At 36.0% G+C, this 22,509-nt stretch overlaps 1 protein-coding gene across 1 annotated transcript; it reads left to right on the top strand.

Annotated features, from left to right (window-relative positions):
- The first annotated feature begins 3,475 nt into the window (after positions 1-3,475).
- On the top strand, positions 3,476-21,909 carry LOC111868408. The gene is made up of 5 exons (XM_023859016.2): positions 3,476-3,696; positions 11,064-11,375; positions 14,844-15,149; positions 16,937-17,197; positions 19,804-21,909. Exons 1-5 carry the CDS (start codon positions 3,589-3,591, stop codon positions 20,422-20,424), a joined length of 1,608 nt encoding a protein of 535 aa, XP_023714784.1. The 5' UTR covers positions 3,476-3,588; the 3' UTR covers positions 20,425-21,909.
- The last annotated feature ends 600 nt before the right edge of the window (positions 21,910-22,509 follow it).

Here is a 22,509-nt window from a genome sequence, read left to right as displayed (position 1 = left end):
TCATCTCAGTAATGTTTAAAAATTAATTTCCTACATCATAAATAACACACTGTCTTCATTACAGAGATCATCCTGTTAAGATTATTTAGGGAAATAATCGTTGTTTTCTCCAAGCATTATGCGAAAACCGACGTTATTCTGAGTGGGGTATATGCAAAAGTTAAATGTGAATTCAAGCACTGCATGTAACAATTTAAAGATCTAACCATAAAATCAAATTTCATTGAATTTGTTAACGACAATGCAATTTATATTTTCGTAAAATAGTAAATTTTAATTACCTGTAACTGAGAATAATTACAATGAAAATACAAGTAACTACTATAAGTTACGAAAGAATTAAACGTCAGTTAAGAGTGGACCAGAAGCTATAATATTGTAACGTGTACAATATATTGTAACGTGTTTTGCTACTGATTACGCCGTTCAGATTGCTAATTAATTTATTTAACAACCTGCAAATCACATCAAAATCTACCAAATCTTCCATGAGCACATTTTCGTAAACGATAATTTAAAATTATCTCAAATTTCGGATTTTGAATCTGAAAACAAACCATCCAACTTCCCATTAGAACTTGGTTGTCAATTTATTGTAGACGATAGAACCGGAATGAGAAGTGACATCTCCTTCTTAGTTTGAGCGCCAGGAATGATTCGTTGCCCTAGTTTACGTAACTGCGAAGACTGAAAATAGAATATGCCCACACATCCGCAATGGAAGTTACAGACGGTCTTTCTTCAACAATACAAAGTCCAGGGAATTATCTCAAGTCTATCACAACCCACATCAGGATACTCACATTATTACTATCTCTTGAGATGCAGGTGTAACGTGCACCGAATGTACTCACTGTATTCCGAATCGTGTGTAACTCTTTCTTCATTAGAGTATTCTAAATCAGAGATAGCTGATCTCCCTTCCAGCTGCATAATAACAGTAGTAGTAGTAGTAGTAGTAGTAATAATGTAACTATTATTATTATTATGTTAATGAAATTTTATTATTATTTGTTTACTTGCCTGCATTAATGTGGTTTTACTTCAGTGCTTGCCTGTAATTTGTCTTTGACTTTATGTTGTAATTGTCCATAATTACTTGAATCTACACTGTGCTGTCTGTAATTGGCCTTGCGGCTGTTGACTCGGCACATAAATAATAAAGAACTGAATTGAATTGAATTTCTTACTCAATCTTACTCTGGCTCTAAATTCTGCCCTTCTATTCTGGAAACTGTTGGTCTCCGAGATCCTGCTCGGTATATCAGAGACTTTGCATTGTTCAATGTTTGCTCCATATTTAAAAATTGTCCCTCTGCTAGATGCGCAGCAGCTGCTAATGTTGTCTGCAGGGATGTTGACGTATTCGGAGCCAGGAATGTTCAACCCAAACAAATTTTAAATATAATATAACTGTTAGTATTTTGATTAAATATTTCTGTTTCAGTCCATATCAGCTATTTGTTTGTTTGCTTATAATTTTACTTTTATTCATTATTATTTCTTCTCAGTACTTACTTGTAATTTGTATGGTAATTTAATAAGTTTTTCTAGAATGTAATTCATTTTTCTGCACTGTGCTGTGTCTGAAATTGGCCTTGCGGCTGTTGACTCGGCACGTTAATAATTATGAATTGAATTGAATTAATTGAATTGAATTATTATTATTATGTATGTTATTTATATGTATTAATTTGTTTTCCTCCAACATTAACCTTTAATCATTGTTTGACTTTATATTGTGTTTGTCCAGAATGTAACTACTTCTATCATACACTGTGCTGAGTCTATAATTGGCCTTGCGGCTGTTGGCTCAGCACATAAATAATAAAGAATTGAATTGAATTGAATTGAATTATTATTATTATTATTATTATTTGTTTACTTGTCTTCATTAATGTGTTTTTCCTCCAGTACTTATCTATAAATTGTTTTTGACTTTATGTTGTGATTGTCCGTAATGTAATCACTTGTATCTACACTGTGCTCTCTCTCTAATTGGCCTTGTGGCTGTTGACTCGGCACATACATAATAAAGAATTGAATTGAATTAATATTATCTCCCAGCAAAATGTACTTAAAATTAACGCGTAATGAATACATACATTCATTTTTTTTAATTCGCTTAGTGGGGGGTGGACTTCAACTGGGTCCATTCGGCACGGCGGCCACTGTTTGGCCTATTGTAGCCTGCCCCGGGTGATTATGATGATGGAGCAATTGGTGGAATGAAGATTGACAGGGGAAACCAAAGTACTCGGAGAAAACCTGCCCCAGCGCCACTTTGTCCACCACAAATCCCACTTGACCAGACCCGGGATCGAACCCTGGCCGCCGCGTTGGGAAGCCAGTGACTAACCGCTTGAGCTATGGCGCGGCCTATCCATTCATATGCTTCATCTCTGCAAGAACTCGACATATAATTTTATATTGATCTTTCTAGCAAAATTTATCGAGCAAATTTAGATTTGATCTATAGATATGTATATCGCTTTCTTTACAGGAAGCTCAAATCAACCTTGATCATTTTTATTAAAAAGTTCTCGTCATACAAAATAGTAACAGTGCATAACATGGAATAAAATGACTATTACGAATGACTTTGTATGAAACATTATGTCATTTGGTGTTTATTTAATGAAACACATAAGTGTTTGCAAACTAATGAACTAACCGAACGTGTCACTGAATTCGAATTTATTTTAGAAATGTGTCGTAGTACCAAGAATTTCCTTTAAAGTCATTAGTACACTCACACTGTATGTTTTTCCATGAGTACAGTAAACACCACAATATATAATTAATTGCCCTTTTAAAGATATATAGTGGCATGTAGACCCTTTGCGAGGCAATGACCGCGAAATAAACAGCAATGAAATAGTCGTTGCTAAGTAATGGCTCTAGATAATGGCCGCAACAGACACGCACGCAACAATGGAAGAACGAGTGAGTGAGTTGGAGTATTGTTGTGGTTCAGTCCTTGTGAGCTGTTGCTGTTAGAAGCTGGTAGCTGAGACATGGGGATAGTTCGGGAACCCAGAGGAAGAAGAACTTTCTCTCCGGTGAAAGAGACCCTGGCCCCCATTGGATAGGAGTCTGGGTGGGCCCCAGATCCGGTCTGGACCACTTGGAGAAAAGAAAATTCCTGACCGTATCGGGACTCGAACTCTTACATCTCGGTCTTCTAGCCCATTGCCAGTCGCTATACCGACTGCAATATCCGGGCTCCCGCAGACACACACAACTTTGTATAAATTCACGTACACATATGCCTAATGTATTTATTTTACTTAAGTTAGTAGACATATTTCAATGTTTACCTTGTGCAATGACCTGACACTGAAAATGTTCTTTTGACTTCCGTATAGATCGTATAGATCGATAGTTTAATTCGAGTTACATTACGGAAGTAGATTTATGAATCGACAAAAGCATACCCCACTAAATAGATAGCGTTCAGTATGATGCTCTGGTTGTTTCGATAAACATACTTCCATACTCTCAGAGAAGTGCACCATCGCAGTACTACAGGAACGGTGAAACAAGATAACCAGATCCGCCTCTGCACTGATTGTATTCTTCTATGAAATGGGGACCCCGCAAGAGCTAAAACTCTCAACTGCATACAAAACAGTTCGACGTAAATTTTATCAGTCCATTTTCAAGTGGTTCGCAGACGATACTGTAAATGAGGAGGTTAGTAATTCTAATTGTGCTGCATATTTGTATACTTTTCGCATTACATATTTAAATTTATGTCGTAAATAGACAAGTATTTGCCAGGAATATTATGAACAAATGTACAAAATTGGAAAGTGATGTTTTTTACACCTTACAGAAAGTTGCTTCAGGCTTTCGTGAAAGTGAAAATGAAATTTCAAAGGACCAAAATCAAGGTTTAAGAAAATTGTCTCCGTTTATACTTCTTACAAATAATTAAAATTTCTACTCGTGTGATATTCATGTACTAGAGCGATATAGGTTATCTGAATAAAATGCATTTGCCATTTATCTTAAAATTTAGAAACTTTATATATTTTTTTTCTATTTCTATTTTTCACGATGTTGTATTCTTTTTCGAGGTTGTTTGAAGCATCGGTTGAATGGATAGGGGAGTTTCATGGAAGTTATCATGGCGTATTCACCTAAAAAAATTCCATTTTCAGAATAGTTTATATAGAAAAGGATAATCGATTCCTATTCTAGGAGAATTTTAAAGTATGGTGACCACATATATCTGTCAATTGAACTTCACATATATTTATAATATATTATAACCTAAATAATCTCACTAATTTGTTACTCAATTTTAATTTCATTTTAATGTTACTCACCCTGCCTCAAATCATTAACAGATCACTATACTGAAAATACCTTCAAAATTTCGAATGAAAATATTGTCCGTACGGAACTATAAATGGGAAGAATAAAACGTATTTGAAACTCTTACCTTTAATGGCGGCGATATATTTGTAGCAGGCTCAAGTCAGTACAAATAACAGTTTAGGTACTTAAATACATGTATATGAACATGAACATGAACGTTTACGCTGGCTAACCATATAAGCTGCCAGAAAACAAAATACGTGTAATTTATGGTTGCTGAAGATCCCTGACTGGTAGGTTCGTCGTGTAAAACAGATGTGGGTAAAGAAATGTGTAAAATTATGTTTATCGCTGTTTGAGCATTTGAAACGAGTTACGTATTTTCGTAGCTGAGATGACGTTCCTTTCAAGAGAAATATTAGTGTTCCGTAATAGTTGGCAATTAAAAAAAATCTCGACTTGTTAAACGTGTTGCAACTATCACAAATATTATAATGCTTAGATATATCATTAAACACTGGAGGATATATTTCAGAAAACATTTACTGTTTTATTAAACGTTTCTCAATTAATAAAGAAACACGTATTATATTCTGAGGACCGTTAAGTCACATATGCAAGTCCAATATAGTTTATGTGGGGTTTACTATAAAGAGGACCAATGAAAAATTCTTAACGTAAGTGGCGTCCAATGCAAGATAATGCTTCCTTCTTCACAGGAGTAGTGAAAATTTTACAAGGTATTATGGAGTTAATCGATTGATTCGGAGAGCTTAATTAGCCAATATAAATGGCGAGGATCATTTTATTCTTATTTAAAATGTTTCATTTCGCCGACAAGAAAGGGGAGCCGGTGTAAATCAGTATAGCGACTAGAAAACGGGCTGAACGGAGAAAGGGCTGGTGTTCGATTACCAGCAAGTGCAAGAGAATTTTATCTGTTTTTATAACGTTCAAACCGGCTTTAGTATCCACCCAACTTCCTGTTCAATGGGTGCCGGGGAAACTTTCCCCGGGGGTAAAGAGAGAGGAACCTGCAGTCAGTCACCCACCTCCATCTAATGCAGAGATTACTCATAGTGGAGCTGCGCCTCCACTCCACCATATGCCTTCATGGCTTATTACTTAATTTAGTAGAGGAGTAGCTTTTTACCGACAAGAGAATAAACCGAATCTTCGTTACAAATATTAATCACACAATGGTGGTTATGAAACCAATGGCCACTTATTCTCAAAACGAAACCCATAAATTTACTTGTGGGAGGGAAGAGTAGTTATAGAACATTCTGGCATGTGGTTTGCAGAGATAATAGTCACTTCTAAAGCAGAGGTGTCAACCTTTTTATGTAGGCGGGTCACACTAAAGATGTATTCTACGAGGACCCGAGCATTCAAATATTTCTGCAGTAGACAATACAAAATTGAACATTGTAATAAAAATAGCCTAAGTTTCTCATATTAATGCGAAACGTGTGGCTGACTTTGATAGTCAGGAGAATTAACATTAAGTCCCATTTTTAAATGTCAGTTCGCATCACACTATGTAAGTACATATCGATGTTTCTTGAACGTAATTTCGATTTGTTTTGTTCTGTATATGAACAAGCCTTTTTACACGTATATGTGCTGATATATACAATAAAACATTCTGTGCTATCTTAGGCATCATCGGATCTCTGTGTGGTGTAAGATGATCCCGTATTCTGCATCAATTTTAAACAAAAAGAGACTGAAACTGGCGATGAGAGTCCGTGGGATCGAATGAAGTTCGTAACGGGTTCAAACTTTAATGATTATCGTGAAAGTGACGGTTAGTGGATGACGGATTGAAGTTCATGTAAATTTCGGGTAATTGTGTCAAGCTTTCGCCATATTCTACTAACCAAACTTGTTTTCTTCCTATTTATACTTATCGTCCAGTTGTCACCCCGTTTTCCCGTGTTGTACGATGCAAATTTTCGAGCGTAACTATTCGTTGGCCACCTAAAAGATTCTGTAATGCCTGGAACGTCAATAAATAACTGAGCAGTATCGTTTGTGTCAAAAGCTTATGCACGATTTTACTTCGTTTTTGAGTTAATTACGTAAGTCTCTACTCCCATCTCCAAATAGTAGCATAATTGTCGCAAGAGACATATTTATAATATACAGAAGCTTCTTTTTCGGGTCAAATAGCTCGCACAATGTTGCAAATATTTTCATACGAATTTTCCACCTGACAGAGGTTTGTTTTTAACCAACAGGTTATCATGATGTCACTGTGCAGGAATTTGTCACTGGATTGTTAGGAAAATATTCTCCTGTGATACAAGCCCTGTTTTTAGAGCCGCCACTTGTTCTCTTCTGAGAGAACTGACAAAATTGTTACTTTCTTCTTTGTACTTCAGATCATAATGCCAGGAATTCTTATATTACAAATTAAATCATCACAATCATAGAAACATATACGTATTCCTGCCCGCTTCTTTTGAAAAATTTTATAGCCGGTGTCCACATTCATCTTTCATAAAACTTTAATTAAGGCGTTCTTGTTAAAATTTTGTTGAATGTTCTTCAATTATAGACAACCCAAATAACTAATATTGAAGAATATAATCGCTATTTGCATTTAGACCACTACAAGCTAAAAGACATACTCCCATTAAATTTCCAAAAAAATATAATGTTTTCTGTGTGACAGGAAACTGTCGCATTTCTACCTAGAAGCGAACTAAATTAAATCCAATCCCGTCAACATTGCACACTGGAATAACCTTAACATATACTACAGTCCACATAAAATATTACAACAGGCATACACTCAACTCTGTAATAAGCACAATAGAAATATCTCGTTGACTTGGGCTGGCCGATACTTAAAGCATATATTACAAATCCAATTTCGAAGCAGTGTCAAGCTCGCAGGTTTTCTTCCGATAAATTTGGAAATTGTCACCACTAAGTATTGCAGTTCTGTTACAGACTCAATAGGTGATTTTCCCTTCCCAGACTAGGCCACACATATATAATAATTGATAATATTTTTCGTATTGGTACCAGTAGTCATACACTCCCTTGAAGTAACAGACTGCTTTCTCTCTCTCCCTCTTACTAAAATACCTAATTAGCGATTATTTTAAATACCACATCCTGCCAAATAACGAATTTATTGATAAACAAAATCAAACTGATGGAAGCCGCTAAATTAGACAGATACATTCTTAACGAAAGGCGGGGGTGGGGTGGGGGCTGGCTTTCTCCCCAATGTTCCATACCGTAGGAACGGTCCTAGTTGCATGTTACGTGCTGATATGTTAAAGGGGTCACAAGAAGAGGTGCCATGGGCCCAAGGTAGACCTGCTTTGTGTAAAAGGTAAAGCTATTCCCATAACAGGCTGTGGAGGCCCACAGGGTTGTGAGAAGTCGAGGCTCTCATATTTTCTAGAAAATCGGCTCACAGATGGCGGTAAAGCTGTCAGCCTTAAGCGCCGGCCACCCTTTATCCCCCAGGAAGATTACGGGTACTCATTTCTGTTAAAGGCTGATTTGACCCCAGAGCCATAATGCGGCTGGAAGGATTAAGCAAATTGAAAAAAAAAAATCCACCTGATCATGACTCGAACCAGCGACCTTCCAGCTTGTAGCAAAGTGCCTTAACCAACTATGCTACCGCGTGCCCCCGCTCTGTGTAAAGGATTAAAAATTAAATAAATGTCCAAATCATCAGGAAGAGATCACTTTTAGGAGAGACAATTACATACATTTTCCTCGGATATAGGAATTTATCTAATCAGAAGGAGCAGGTAAGCAAGACATGTCCACAGAATGCAAATACTAATATTGGTAGATTAGAATATAAGCCATGATTTGATGAAGGATGCTTAGAATTGTTAGATCAAAGGAAAAAAGCCAAATTGCAGAGGTTACAGAATCCAAAGGAAATAAATCAATATAAGATATGAAGCCAAGGGGCATTTCAGGAATAAAAAGGGGGAATGTCTAAAAGACAAAATTGATCAGCTGGCGATGAACAGTAAGAACAAGAATATTAGAGACCTGTATAGAGGAATAAATTACTTTAAGATGGGTTACCAACCTAGAAGTAACTTAGTGAAGGATGAGAATGGTGATCTGCTTGCAGATTCCCACAACATTTTGAATAGGTGTAAGAACTGCTTCTCTCAGTTATTGAATGTACATAGGGACAGTGATGTTAGGCAGATAGAAATACATACAGCTGAGCTGCTAGTACTGGATCCTGGTCCTTTTGAGGTTGAAACTGCTATTGCAAAATTGAAAAAGTATGAGTATACCTAGTCAGGTAGTGATCAAATTCTGGCAGAACTGATTCAAGCAGGAGGTGAAATATTACAGTATGAGATCCATCATCTCGTTAATTCTGTCTGGAATAAGGAAGAATTGCTTGATCAGTGGAGGAGTCTATCATTGTACCAATTCACAAATTCACAAGAAGGGGCATGAAATTCACTGTATTAAATTTCAATTTCAATTTTAATTATCATGGGATATCACTGCTATCAACTTCATACAAAATATTATCCTATATTCTACTTTCAAGGTAAAGTCCATATATAGATGAAATTACTGGGGATCATCAGTATGGGTTTTGACCTAAGAGATCAACTCCTGATGGGTATGAAACTTAGTGTCTGACATTAAGGAAGAAACACAGACTGGGGGTGTTTGGGAGCAGGGTGTTGAGGAGAATATTTGGACCGAAGAGAGATGAAGTAACAGGAGGTTTGAGAAAACTGCATAATGAGGAGTTTCATAACTTGCACTCTTCGCCAGTTTTACAACTACTCAAGAACTTCCCAGCATTTTATGGAACCTGAAAAGTTCATTACTGTGTTCACAAGAGCCCTCCACTGGTCCCTATCGATCAATCCAGTCCACACCATCTCATCCTGTCTCTCCAAGATCAATTTTAATATTGTACACCACCTATGTCTTGGTCTTCCCAGTGGTCTCTGTCCATCTAGCTTTCCCACCAATATACTATATGCATTCCTCTTCTCCCCCATTCGTGCTACATGCCCTGTCAACCTCATCCTCCTTGGCTTGATCATTCTAATTATTCTTGGAGAAGAGCACAAGTTATGAAGCTCCTCATTATGCAGCTTTCTCCAACCTCCTGTAACTTGATCTCGCTTCGGCCCAAATATTCTCCTCAACGCCCTGCTCTTGGTCTATGCTGATGATGTGAATCTACTGAGTGATAATGTAGATGCCATAAAGAAAAACACATGAACTTTAATTGACACTAGTAAGGAGGTTGGTCTAGAAGTAATCACAGAGAAAACGAAGTACATGTTGCTGTCTCGGCACCAAAATGCAGGGCAAATTCATGACATAGAAATAGGTAGCAGATGCTCTGAAAATGTGACACAGTTCACATATTTGGGAATAATGGTAACACATCAAAACCCGATTCAGGAGGAAATTAAGAGGAGTATGAACTTGGGTAATGCTTGCTATCATTCAGTCCAGAACCTTTTGTCTTCCTGCCTTTTGTCCAAAAACATAAAAATTATAATACAAAAAACTATAATTTTGCCTGTGGTTCTGTATGGGTGTGAAACTTTGTATCTGACATCAGTCAGATCATCAGTAAATACTCCATATGGAATAACAGTAGTCATTAACATTGAGTGGACTGGCATTACTCATTATCTGCATGTTATTTCATCTCCATATTTACAATTGTGCATTGAAAAATGTAACTAGTCTCTTGCATTAGACGCTGGGCAGCTTGCACCCTGTGATAAATTATGTTTGACTTTCTGTTGGAATAAACTGTTGTAGCAGCAATGTTCTTCACTTTATAGCTCAGAGGTGCTTGATTCAAATCTCAACCAGCACACCAGCTATCCTGTCTGAGGTTTTTGTTCTTTTCCTCATTCCGTCCAACCAAATTCAGAGATAGTGCCTCATTTATGCCATGACTGTTTCCTTCCAAATCCTTTCAACTAATACATCCAACCCCCCATTCAATACTATGTAGTTTAGCAACTAATGACACAATAAAATAACTCACATTTGATGATAGAATTTATAATAGACATAAATTCTGTTTCCTTTATGGGTTATTTTACTATGCTGACCACACTCAGATATCGTTCAAAAAAAAAAAAGATAATTATTTTTAATGAGGTATCTTCTTTGTAGCATGGGAAAGGTTAGTAACAGGACCTTACCAGAAAACAACAACCAGGGTTAATAGAAGGAGCCACATGCATAGAACAACCAAATTGATATAATTACAAAAATTTATGGTCTTGAGAGAGGAACAATCTTAGGCCTAACTCCCCATATACTCATCTCCCATTCTATTTGACTATACATAACCTTTAACAGTTAAAATAATGTCACTAAATAACCTAACAATCAATCACTCAGTACTCAGTTTTAATGGTTTTCAACAGTCTGTATAGGCAGATGCCAAGATAAGTATGGAGTGGCCAAGGCAGTCCATCTCCTTCTTGCCAATTGTCATTCTTGAACGTTTTTCCACATTATTCATTATGTAATAAGTACAGTTGGAGGAATGTCGTTAGATAGTCAAAGAATCAATCTGTCCCTCTGTAAAACAACAAAAAAAAACACACAATGTCTTCAGGACCCTATTGAATGAAAATATTTGTGCATAAACACTCTTGATCTTGAAACAATATAACTTCATAACACTTTATGGCATGTATGGAATGCGAAAATATCCATCATCTGTTTCCTTTCAGACAAAGTCAGCAAGCCCTCCAGATGTTGGAGATCTTGTGAATATACTGCGCTCAATAGGTTTCAAACTTAGAGCGTTTGATAAATGTGAACACCGAAGAGATTATTCCATGTCCACATCCACCAGTAGTTTGAACTCTGCTGAAGGCCTGAAAATTGCAGACTGTAGGGTGGAAATTACCTGTGGTCATTCAGGACTGAGAGCCATTCTTGAATCTGTGGAAGGTGAATGCCGTTGTCCACCTATAGAAAGTGCTACACAGGCAGAATTCTGGCAAGTGAGTGGGAGTGCTCCAGTTGCTCTGGGAAGTCAGGTATAGTATAGTTTTCATGTTTATAATGTCACAAATAGGGGGTATGTGTGACGAAAATAAAGGGTTCTAGATCAGATGATTAGATTTGTTGGATATTCACTAGTCATAACTACAAATAATTATAACCCTTTCAAGATTACTGTAATTATAATGCATGAACAAAATCTTCTATAAACTTAACTTGGTTCATCCTGGCCCATCACACTAGTAATTGTATATAAGGTTTCTAACCACCGTCCAGTGTGACTGATAAAAGTTGTGTTTCTAATTTTTCATCCTTTACATGTTTTGGTCAAAATGACCTTCAGAAGGATATTGTCAACAAATATGGAAACTACAGTTACACATCATAGATGTTAATATTATATGTTTTAAATAATACTAAGGTGTACTTTGATTTGTTAAAATGTCTAAAATTATTACAATTAGTCTATTTACAAAATAATGTTCAATATTTGTTTTAAACTAGAACCAGTTTGGTTCATGTTGTTACACTCTTCTTCTTAATGGAAGATGAATATATTCTATGGTGTGGTTTCANATCATCAATAATTAGTCCTAGAAATTTAGTTTCTTTCACCTTTGGTGAGGGCTCTTTCAGATTGTGGTCCAGCTATTCAAGCCATGCTACAGCTACGCTACAAATAGAGTATAGCCTGAATAATTGGACCACAATACGAAAGAGCATTCATCATCAGACAATGAAACCATGCCATGGATAATATTCATCTTTCATAAAGGAGAAGTATAACAACACGAACCAAAATGGTTCTAGATTAAAACAAATATTGAAAATTATTTGTAAATAGACTAATTGTAATAATTTTAGATGTTTTAACAAATCAATATAAGATAAATTCAAGTCAGTTAAGTTAGTAAGTTAAAAGATATAACATTTATATCTATGACATATAATAGTAGTTTCCATATTTGTTGATACTATCCTTCTGAAGGTGACTGTTTTGATCAAAACATGTAAAACTTTTATCAATCACACTGCACAATGGTTAAAATCCATATATACAAAGTTTTCTCTATCTGCATACACTAGTTGTTCCCAGGTAAGAGATCTAAATAATGACCATTCCTCTGCAAAGTTTTCCTTATTCTTTTCCTGGCAACAGATTTTAACACAGGAACTGTAACTGTCGCACTCCAGATATCACTGAACTACAGCACACATAAAGTCTTCAAATCACATGTGAAATCTTCATAGGCTGACTTCTTACGGTATACTCTTCTGTACTCCTAGTTCTAATTCGCTCTAACCTACAGCCCACAGCTCTTGTTATATAGAAAAATCTCGTTATTTTAAAATATAGATTTTGTCTGCCATACATTTTCCTGGCATACTCTCAAAAGTCTGCACTGTCACCATGAATGTAATATTAGACTTCACACAGAATCTTTAGGCAAGTTTATGATCTACTTCCATAGAAAGTCTCAAATTCCTAACTCCAGTGGCCATGTACAACACTGACTTCGTTCTTGACATAAAGTCGAGTGACTTTAGTGTGTTCTTATGAGCTGACTATGAATATGTTTCATCACTCACCACTTTCTTCATAAAACGACCTATTTGATTTCCTTGAAAGAAATTGAATTGAATTGAATTGAATTAATTTACATTCTATAAATCCTAAGTAGATTAGTACCTTTGGATACAGAACAAGTCAAAAGGTTACATACATAAGTACAGGCAATTTTAGCTTAAAAATTAATATAACTTAATTTTACATCATTCTCTATTTACATTGAAGTATTCATCTAAAGAGTAGAAGGAATGAGCATGTAGATAATTCTTTAACTCTGATTTAAACTTTTTAGTATCATTGCCCAAGTTTTTAATACTTTGTGGCAGATTGTTGAACACTTTTATGCCAGTAAAGTAGACTCCTTTTTGATATACTGATAAAGTTGATGAGGGTAGGTGGAAGTTATATTTTTGTCTAGTATTCATGTTATAGACATCAGAATTTAATTTGAATTTATCTTTGTTGTAAACAACAAATAAGAGAAGCGATAATATGTATTGCGATTGAAGAGGTAGAATTTTTAATTTCTTAAATAATTCTCTACATGAATCTCTACTTCTACATCCTGTAATGATTCTAATTATATTCTTTTGTATTTTAAAAATTATTACACTATGTGAAGAGTTCCCCCAAAATATTAATCCATAGTTCATAATAGAATGAAAGTAGGCATGGTAAACCATCTTCAATGTTTCCTGTGACATAAAAGGCTTAATTGATCTCATCGCATAGCAAGCTGCATTTAATTTAGGTATAATTTGTTCAATATGTATTTTCCAAGACAGTGTACTGTCCACATGTATTCCAAGGAATTTTGTATCAAGTACTTTACAGATTAATTTGTTGGCATAACTGATGTCCAGATCAATTTGGTGGTTGTTTTTAGTTGTGAATGATATGTAATGGGTTTTATCAAAATTTAATGAGAGTAAATTGGCTTCGAACCATCTGTTTAAGGCTTCAAATACAATATTTATGTCATTTTTAAAGTTTTCAAATTTAGAGTTCTTAAATATTATACTAGTGTCATCTGCATATATAATATATATAGAATATATAGAATATAGAATTGTGTGAGAAAGATTAAGCTTGAAGTTTGGCAAGCCTGCATCTGTTGGTTAACATAATATCAAATGACACACATCTACTGGTCAGGAGACTATTCTGTCTTGCAATGACTGGAAAAAGAACCCATCATATTGTACCCAGTTGGTTTACTGCTGGTTACATGTTAGTTTTCATCTTTGTTAGTTGATCTGTTTTGTATTTCATAAACAATAAGTTATTTAATCTTGCATATAATGTCTTGAAAGTGTAATCAATTAAAAATACTGTTTCATTTTATTAAGTGTGTGGAGATTCAGATGAGAATATCCTATACCCTTGCCACCATATGAATGGACTTTGAAAGATGAAAAAAAAATTTGTGACTCGGGCAAAGAACTGATTGCAACATTCCAATTTATGGACCCAAATTTTCAATCATCCACACCAATGATGCCTCACTTGATTTCTAGTGAATTTTGTAAAACTCGAGTTGTATGTAAAATACAAAAACATGTGAATTGAACTGAAACGTTTTTTATTTTAGCTACACGTGGTTACTCTCCTTAAATCCTCGAACATTAGAGCAGTTACCAGTGGGAATAAATTTACCTTTAAGTGGATCATATATAAACTCAAATTATCAAGCATCAAATTCACATGTAGTGAGAATAATAAAATATTTTTGATGCTGACTATAAATATTTTATATTTCTAAAAGGAATTTAAATACAGTACTTTCATCACAGATATGAATGATTGATGAGTTATCTCAGTTAGAGGTTTAAATAATATATTTTATTTTGGTATATTGACCAAGTCTTTATTTACCTAGAATTTAGAATTCATTTTGAATTCCTAGATGCTTCAATTTTTATTTATTTTGCAGGAATCCATAGGTAGTGTGCAGGAAGCTGGGAGCTCTCTTGTGCCTCCATTAGCTCCAGCAGTGGCTGCAGTGGTCAAGGATATCATGCTCAGAGTTTTGAACATCACTTGTGACCCTGAGTTTGGAGAAATAGACACTTCAAGGCATTCTCTGACTGGAAACAGCTATCTAAACGTTTCACATCATCGATCTCTTGACACACTTCCACTAGCACATTCAACCGGACAGTTATATGGATCTGAAACAGAAATAGCTGAATGTGCTGAGCAAACTAAGAAGTTACTTCCTCGGACAACATCCAGTGTGGTGCGTACAATTTATATAAAATACGATTTTCTAGAAAATACTGTTTGCACAACTTATTTGGTATGAAGAGAAAATATTAAGACCAGTTTTATTATAACTTCATAACTCTGACTTACACATAAATTGAAAATTGTGTTACTCTTCTCTAGTAAGCAAAAAACATGGTGTCATTTCTTGCAATGCATGCTATGGTGAGCAAATTTATTTCTTGTTTGGTTCAATATTACTGTCTTTTAGAGTCTGACCACAACAAGCTATTAAAATCAAAACTTAAACCTAAATATGAAATTGTCAATATAATTCTTGTAATTCTTCAAGGAAATAGCGGCTCGGTCTAGAAAACCGAAATTAATGGCCGTGGGGATCCGTTGCGTTGACCACGCGACACCCTCTATCCGCAAAAGTTGGCACTAACTTGCCGACGAGCGGCAGTCGCTTGGGCGGTATAGTTCACTTGCGGACTACAGGTCATGGAGTTTGTTATGCTTTTTATTCTTGTAGTGATATTTCCCCATCAGAGAACAATTGGTAACACCCGTATGAATTAAGTTTTTGGAGGTAAGTGGTAGAATTTTCTCACACAATACATAATAGTCTAATTGTCATGGTGCTGTCTTCTGGATACTTGTAGTGGCAAATCTTCGAAATCAGATATAAAAACTTTATCATTAATCAGACACTCTTGGGTGAGTAGGTCTATTGGTTCCAATGGAACAGAACTCTTTCCAGAAAGAATATTTATGTCAAAAGAAAATGTTGATTGATGCGTTATCCTCATCTGATTTGTCCTGTGGCCCTGTGGGTAGCAGGAGGGAAGTTCCTGGCCTAGACTTACAATTATCTTGGCTTGGATAGCGATGCATCAGACTGCACAGCAAACATCAAGATGTGAATATGAATTATAAAAATTAGTAAAATTAAGTAGATGTTTCCCATACTCTGCGTATCATGCATATCATTAAGTTGAATATTACTAGGTTCCATTCTCACCTCCCTGAACTTGATTTCATGCAGAGGTATTATTCTCTGCCACTGTCTGTAGTAAAAATCTTCATTCCTGTGCATAATATCTCCTTCAGAGGCTGTTTCATACAGTTATGACCATCTTACCAATAAGAGTGTAAAAGGTGGAAATGCCACCTTTGTTAGAGACAGTTTTTCTTCTTATCAAGTTCAGCTATAAAGTAATATGGAAGCCATGGTTGTACAAATATCAACTATCTCTCTCACATTCATAATTTGCAATGTGTACTTCTGATCTCCTAGTCCAGTCATATTGACAAACGTCCAGGATCCTCTCTCATGACTCCCTGCTCATCTCCTGCTGGGAGACTTCAGTGCCCAGTTTCATCTTTGGGTTAACGTTGATGAAGGCAAAGGATGTCACATCTTAGAGACAATGATATTAGATTTAATTTCATGGTACTGAATAAAGGCAAGCATAAGTATATCTTTCACTCATTTAGCACCTTCTCTTGTCTTGACCTTGAGATCTAAAGTCCTACCATCTCACTGTATCATGTCACAATTTAGAGTCTGAATCAGTACAGTTCTGTATTCTCTTTGCATGCAAGAGGAAGGTATTACTCATGAGATCTGAAGAAAAACACTGAATAATTATCATGACAAGAAATACTTAATTCTTAATTTTAAGTTATGACTAATTACCATCCTTGCATTCTTGATATTATGTTTGCATAAACATTTAAAGGGTACTTGTCACCTGCTTCATGTGTTCTCTTACTCTATGATATAATTACATTTCATTTCTCCAAAAAAACTTCCAGGAATTATCAGCATGCTCTGCGAGCCCTGTGTCCAGGAGTGGCAGTGCAGATTTAATTAAACATCATGAACCACGGGACAGCAATGGAACTCCACAGCACTCTTCCAGCCCTATGAGTATTCTGTCTGCATCTCTAGAGAGAATCACTTTGACTGAGAAACATGGAATTTTCTGTCGCTTGGAATTTGCGAAGCGCAGTATCACTGAGGCCATGGCTATGTTACAAGTGCAGCCATTATCTGTAGATACTACCCTTAACAAGGTAATAGCACAGTGCTTAGTTATTTTCTTTCTTGGGAAACTACACAGGTTATAAATTAAAATGAAATGTAGGTATCCTATAGCTTATGTCATCAAAATAAAGCAATGAAAATAATTATGTAGCAAAATTCATGGTCATTCCAACCTGCTAGGCAACAAAGGCTTCTTAGTAACCTTGTGGTAGCCCAGTCCATTTCCTTCTGATTTGTTTGCCTCAGTCCCGCCAAGCAAATTACGTACATCTTACAGTACATAAATTCTCCTCCTGCTCCTCCTCCTCCTCGGTCATCCTTGATAACACTAATTACCTGTCATATATGTTGTGCCCTAACCTCATTATGTAGATCTAAAGCTATATATTTGAGCTGTCTGAACCTACATCCAAAATTTAATTCTGAGGCATCTCTCTCATTGTCTGTCAAGGATTATGTTGATAGGGCCACGCCATAGCTCAAGTGGTTAGTTGCTGGCTTCCCACTGCGGCGGCCCAGGTTCGATCCCGAGTCTGGTCAAGTGGGATTTGTGGTGGACAAAGTGCTGCTGGGGCAGGTTTTCTCAGAGTACTTCGTTTTCCCCTGCCAATCTTCATTCCACCAATTGCTCCACAATCACCCCCACCTATCATCTGGGGCTGGTACAATAGGCCAGAAGTGGCTGCAGTACAAGAGATTTGGTCCCACCCCACTAGCACTAAAGAAAATCATGTTGATATGTCTCAATCTTTCTTACTCTTCCTCATATATATCATACATCATGTTCTCAACAACTGTTCAATTAGTGTGACTATGTACCTGAAAATGTTTCAGTTGAATAGTTGATACAGGGTAATTCATTAGTCCCTCCGAACTTCTTTACTCAGCAGCATAACTACCAAGACGGACACAGCAGAAAGGAGCATACCAATGGGTAGAGCATTTCTCCAAATTTGTTTGGGTAATAAGCACAAGCGCCATGGCATACTTGCGTGTTTCAGCAATAGGGGGCAGTCGTGACCGTCATGACCAGGGGTTAGAAACTGTAATAGGATAAGTTCTTTTTTTGTAGAAAGAATTATTGTAAATACAAAAAAAGTCTTAGGCAATGCCCATCCAGACTTGTAAGAGGAGAAGTGGAAACATCCAGAACTACTGCCATCTCTGCACAGTGTACTTGAACTAGATAGTTTGGCAGGTCGGGTACCAATCACAACACACCTGTCTCAATGTATCGAATTGCATTTGTGCAAACCAATCAGAATACATGTATCACAACTTATCGAATCGCGAATGTGTGAACCAGTCACAGAACCCTCAAGTCGTTAATTAAGATGGTGGTGGCAGTGAGTAGGAAGGCATTCTGTGTCTTGGAATTTGCGAAAACTGAGTCGTAACTGTTGTGACAGTGCAACGGAGGTTTCAGACCAAGTACCACACAGAACCACCTACCTACAACACAGTTCACAAGTGGTATGAAAAATACAAGCAGAGTGAGTGGCCATCCCTCGTTTGAGATGGCCCCCTCCGTGCCATGACCATCCCGGCTACTGTACTGAAGAGCTTGGAAATCCCAGAGGGACTTACGAATTATTCTGTATATCTGAATGCTGTATATTTTGTAGGTGTAGTGAATGAACAGTCACAGCCATACCTGTTTAACCCAAAGTACCCAGACCTGTTTGTTATTTATTTTCATTCTTGGTTCATGGGTGTTCATACATGCCACATTTTTGTGCTTTGGAAATACTGATATTCCTGATGTTTGTAACATAAGTCGTTGTACTTTAAACAGTTAATAAAAGTTATTCAAATACTATTGTCATATTTGATCAAATACACATTATCCTCTCATTCACAAATCATTAGCCATTTGAGCAAAATGATTCCTTGTTACAATCATACAGACATATAACTAAACCACTGCAACTGGATGTTTGAGCACCGTTGTAATATGTCTGATATGGGTGTGGGAGGAATAATCCAAATTCCTAATTAAGGTCCATTATTTCATTTTCTGTAGTGGTTTTTAGGTGAATGATGGAACCAGTATATTAAAATAAAAGTTGCTTAAAAAACCAAGCTGTGATGCACATATGTTCACCTACCACATGTAGTTCTCCCAGCCACCACTAACATCACTGTTCATCATCCTTCCTCCTCCAGGTGCCATTACAGTAGAAGCTACTTGAATTTGTGATTGCATTAGAGTATATTTGAATCTTTCACCCATTAAACCACTATATCACCTAGGAAGATTACCTTGCAAGAGCTAGTGTGAAAACATGTTATTCTGATATTCTGTTGAGTTCCTCTGAGAGTTATTCTGATACAAATGGCAGATTCATGCTATAGACACACCCCATTCTTCATACATATCAGATAACTGGGAGTTTACTGTAGATTGAGGCATTAAAACCTGTTTTGTATATTAATAGAGCCTTACAGATTCAGGTTATAAGTATATATGAAGAATGTTTTCTGCAGTTATTTAAGAAGGCCAGAACAGTAATTCAATATGCACAATAATACTGAACTTTGCAGCCACTGAAAGGAAAGAGATAAACCTCTTTTCTAGAATATTGGTTTCATGTTTATTTTTTTAAAATAAGTCTTGTTTTTTTACATGTAACAGTTGAGACCAGACAACACTTCAACTCCATCTTCTCAAGTAAAAATCAGCAGAAGTCTAAAGAAAATCCATGGAAGTCCTGCACAAACAAAGAAAATATCTGGAACTCCAGGAAGCGTACAGAAAATGCCAAGTACTCCAGGATGTGTAAAGAAAATTCCTGACGCTACAGGAGACAAAAAGAAAATGCCTTGCTCTTCAGGATCCATAAAGAAAATATCTGGAATTCAAAAAGGTATAAATAAGACCTCTGCAAGTCCAGGATCTGTCAGTCCACGGGTTCGAACACAATCAAGCACCTCCGTTGCATCTTCAATATCAGGCAGAGCTCAGTCTTCATATCCTCAAAGCAGAAAATTGCCTGATGGTCTACCAAAACCAAGGATAAAATCGTCTCCCCAGACAACAAATAAGTTTGTGTCTTCTGGACTAGTGAGTACCACTAAGAAACTTACTGATGTGCCTTCTTCAGATGCTGTTTTTCATACACCAAGCAATCTTAGCACAGGATCATCATCTGCATCATCAGCTTCTTCCACAAAGGCTCGGAAATTTATAAATGCTGTAAGGAGGGTTTCCCGTATATCTTCTTCTGATGGTACACCAAATTCTAAACCCTCATAAGGGAAAGCTGTTGTTCTGAGGGCACAAATGCAGTCTAAAAATACTTATAATAGGCTGTTTATTGCCTAGCAGATTCATACATGTATATATCACAAATTTAATCATGCATCATACTGTCTCCAAAATCATACTACTGAGGAACCTTAGTCAGCCTTAAAAATACTAGCAGAACTCATAACACAATACCCCAGATATCATCAAAAACAATACAACACAGGTGATTAAAAATGTTTTAGCAGCCACATGGTTAATCCCTTCTTTTCAGCTCTGCCTGATGGCCAAAATGTATTTCATCACATCTTTTCACTGTCATATAGTTGCTCCCTATTGGATAATACCCGTTTCATCCAATTATGGCTTCACCACAGACAAATGGAACACTGCAAGATCTACCTACATAAGAGCTGCCAGCCCTGCACCCCTCAAAGCCTTTCACTCTGAAGATGGTAATTGCAACAGTTGCCAAAATTTTGGAAAAACTACAACATTCCACATGTTACATTCCTGACCTGAAGTCATATATTCCTCTACATCCACAAAGACCTTTGGACAAGAATTTTAGATACCTCTTTTCACCCTGTGCCAGAGGCATAAATAACTAAAACCATCTTCAGCCCCAAATATATGTGTACCATGATTTTTTTTTTCCAAGCATTACCCTTAACCCTATTAGTACATATGTTTTAACTGCTCCTTACGAAGTGTAACTCGCCAGTCGAATGGCTTCAAACACAGTAGGAAGATTAACTTGAGTTCACGTGCATACTTGTTTTCAATATCAATTGAGAGATATTAAATATAGGAATGAACAGTGTACATAAGTTAGCTTAACAATAAAAATTAAACATACTTTTATAACTTTCCACAAACCAATAATAATAAATTATACATATTATTTATTGAACTTATACATAATAAAGGAAGGATCCAACTGCATGCTAGTAAATGAGAATAATTAAAGAATCTTCACCAGAAGACATATGCAAAATCATTTGGGAAAAGCAAAATTATTATAAAAATTTGTTTCCTTGTCTCTACAGTGAGATTATAGCAAATCATCCTAAATGAGAATAGTTAAAAAAGAACTTTAACAGAAGATTTTTGCAGAAATATTTTGGAACAGCAAAATTATTAAAGAAATTTATTTCCTTGTCTGTACATTGAGATCATATTAAATCATCCTGCTTTTCTGCCTTTTCGTAGATCTCTACAAACAGAAGCCAACATCTTTCTCTTCCCCTGTACAAGTAAGAAAAGAAATTGTAACATTTTTTAATTTTTGTTACAGTAATAACTTGTTTAAAAAATTATAACATTTTAGTATCCACTTATAACATGATACTGAAATGCAGAGAAATCCTTCAGTGTTTTGACTGCAAACTTTTATCTTAAAACATGTATTCACCAACTAGAAGTGAAATGATTCCATGTGCTTATAAATTCAAATGTATGTATGTATCATAATAAAATTTAATTTCTCTAGTAGACTGTTACATTTCTGCAAGTCTTCAAATTTGGAATCATTGCCATTTTCCCAACTTTGTGACTGTAATATGTTTCACACACTGTAACCAATATTTGCAAAAAGAGACTGCAAAAACTTTCTTGCTTAGGGACCCTGAAATTCAAAGAATGACTTGCAAGTAAAGGCCAAATCAGTTATTAGTTACAGCTGAAGATACAGCTTGACAGTTCCTTTCACTTCATGTACCACAGAAAAATATGACCTTCATATTCTACCTTCGATCTTTAAGCATAAGTTAATTTATCCGGTGAATTTAAAGTTGATAAACTCTTCTTGGGCTGTCAGCCATGTCAGTTGGTCAAAAATTACTGATGTTTCAGAGACCATCTCTGTCTGCAATATCTTGATGACATAATTTTTAACTAGTTGACACAGCTAACAGAACAAGAAACCTATATTAACCTTAGCAACCATGAAAGCTTCAGATATTAGTGAGTTTAAAGTTTATTCAGTTACAGTAATTAACTCACGAAAAATTTTGTTCTTCTAACTTGTTTGATGCCCGTGCCATACCTCAAGCAGTTAGTCGCTAGCTTCCCACCGTGGCGGCCCGGGTCTGG

This window comes from Cryptotermes secundus, unplaced genomic scaffold, assembly GCF_002891405.2.
Source record: "Cryptotermes secundus unplaced genomic scaffold, Csec_1.0 scaffold166, whole genome shotgun sequence".
Classification (NCBI taxonomy): Eukaryota; Metazoa; Arthropoda; class Insecta; order Blattodea; family Kalotermitidae; genus Cryptotermes; species Cryptotermes secundus.
Note: the sequence above shows the minus strand (reverse complement) of the source record. Positions and strands in the feature narration are given on the sequence as shown.

What these genes read in the sequence shown, in the direction of transcription:
- LOC111868408 (XM_023859016.2), top strand. Translation starts at nt 3,589, where the DNA reads ATGGGGACCCCGCAAGAGCTAAAACTCTCAACTGCATACAAAACAGTT. An exon ending in CTCGGACAACATCCAGTGTG is followed by an intron (nt 15,150 to 16,936) that starts GTGCGTACAATT and finishes AAAAACTTCCAG; the next exon opens with GAATTATCAGCATGCTCTGC. An exon ending in TAGATACTACCCTTAACAAG is followed by an intron (nt 17,198 to 19,803) that starts GTAATAGCACAG and finishes TACATGTAACAG; the next exon opens with TTGAGACCAGACAACACTTC.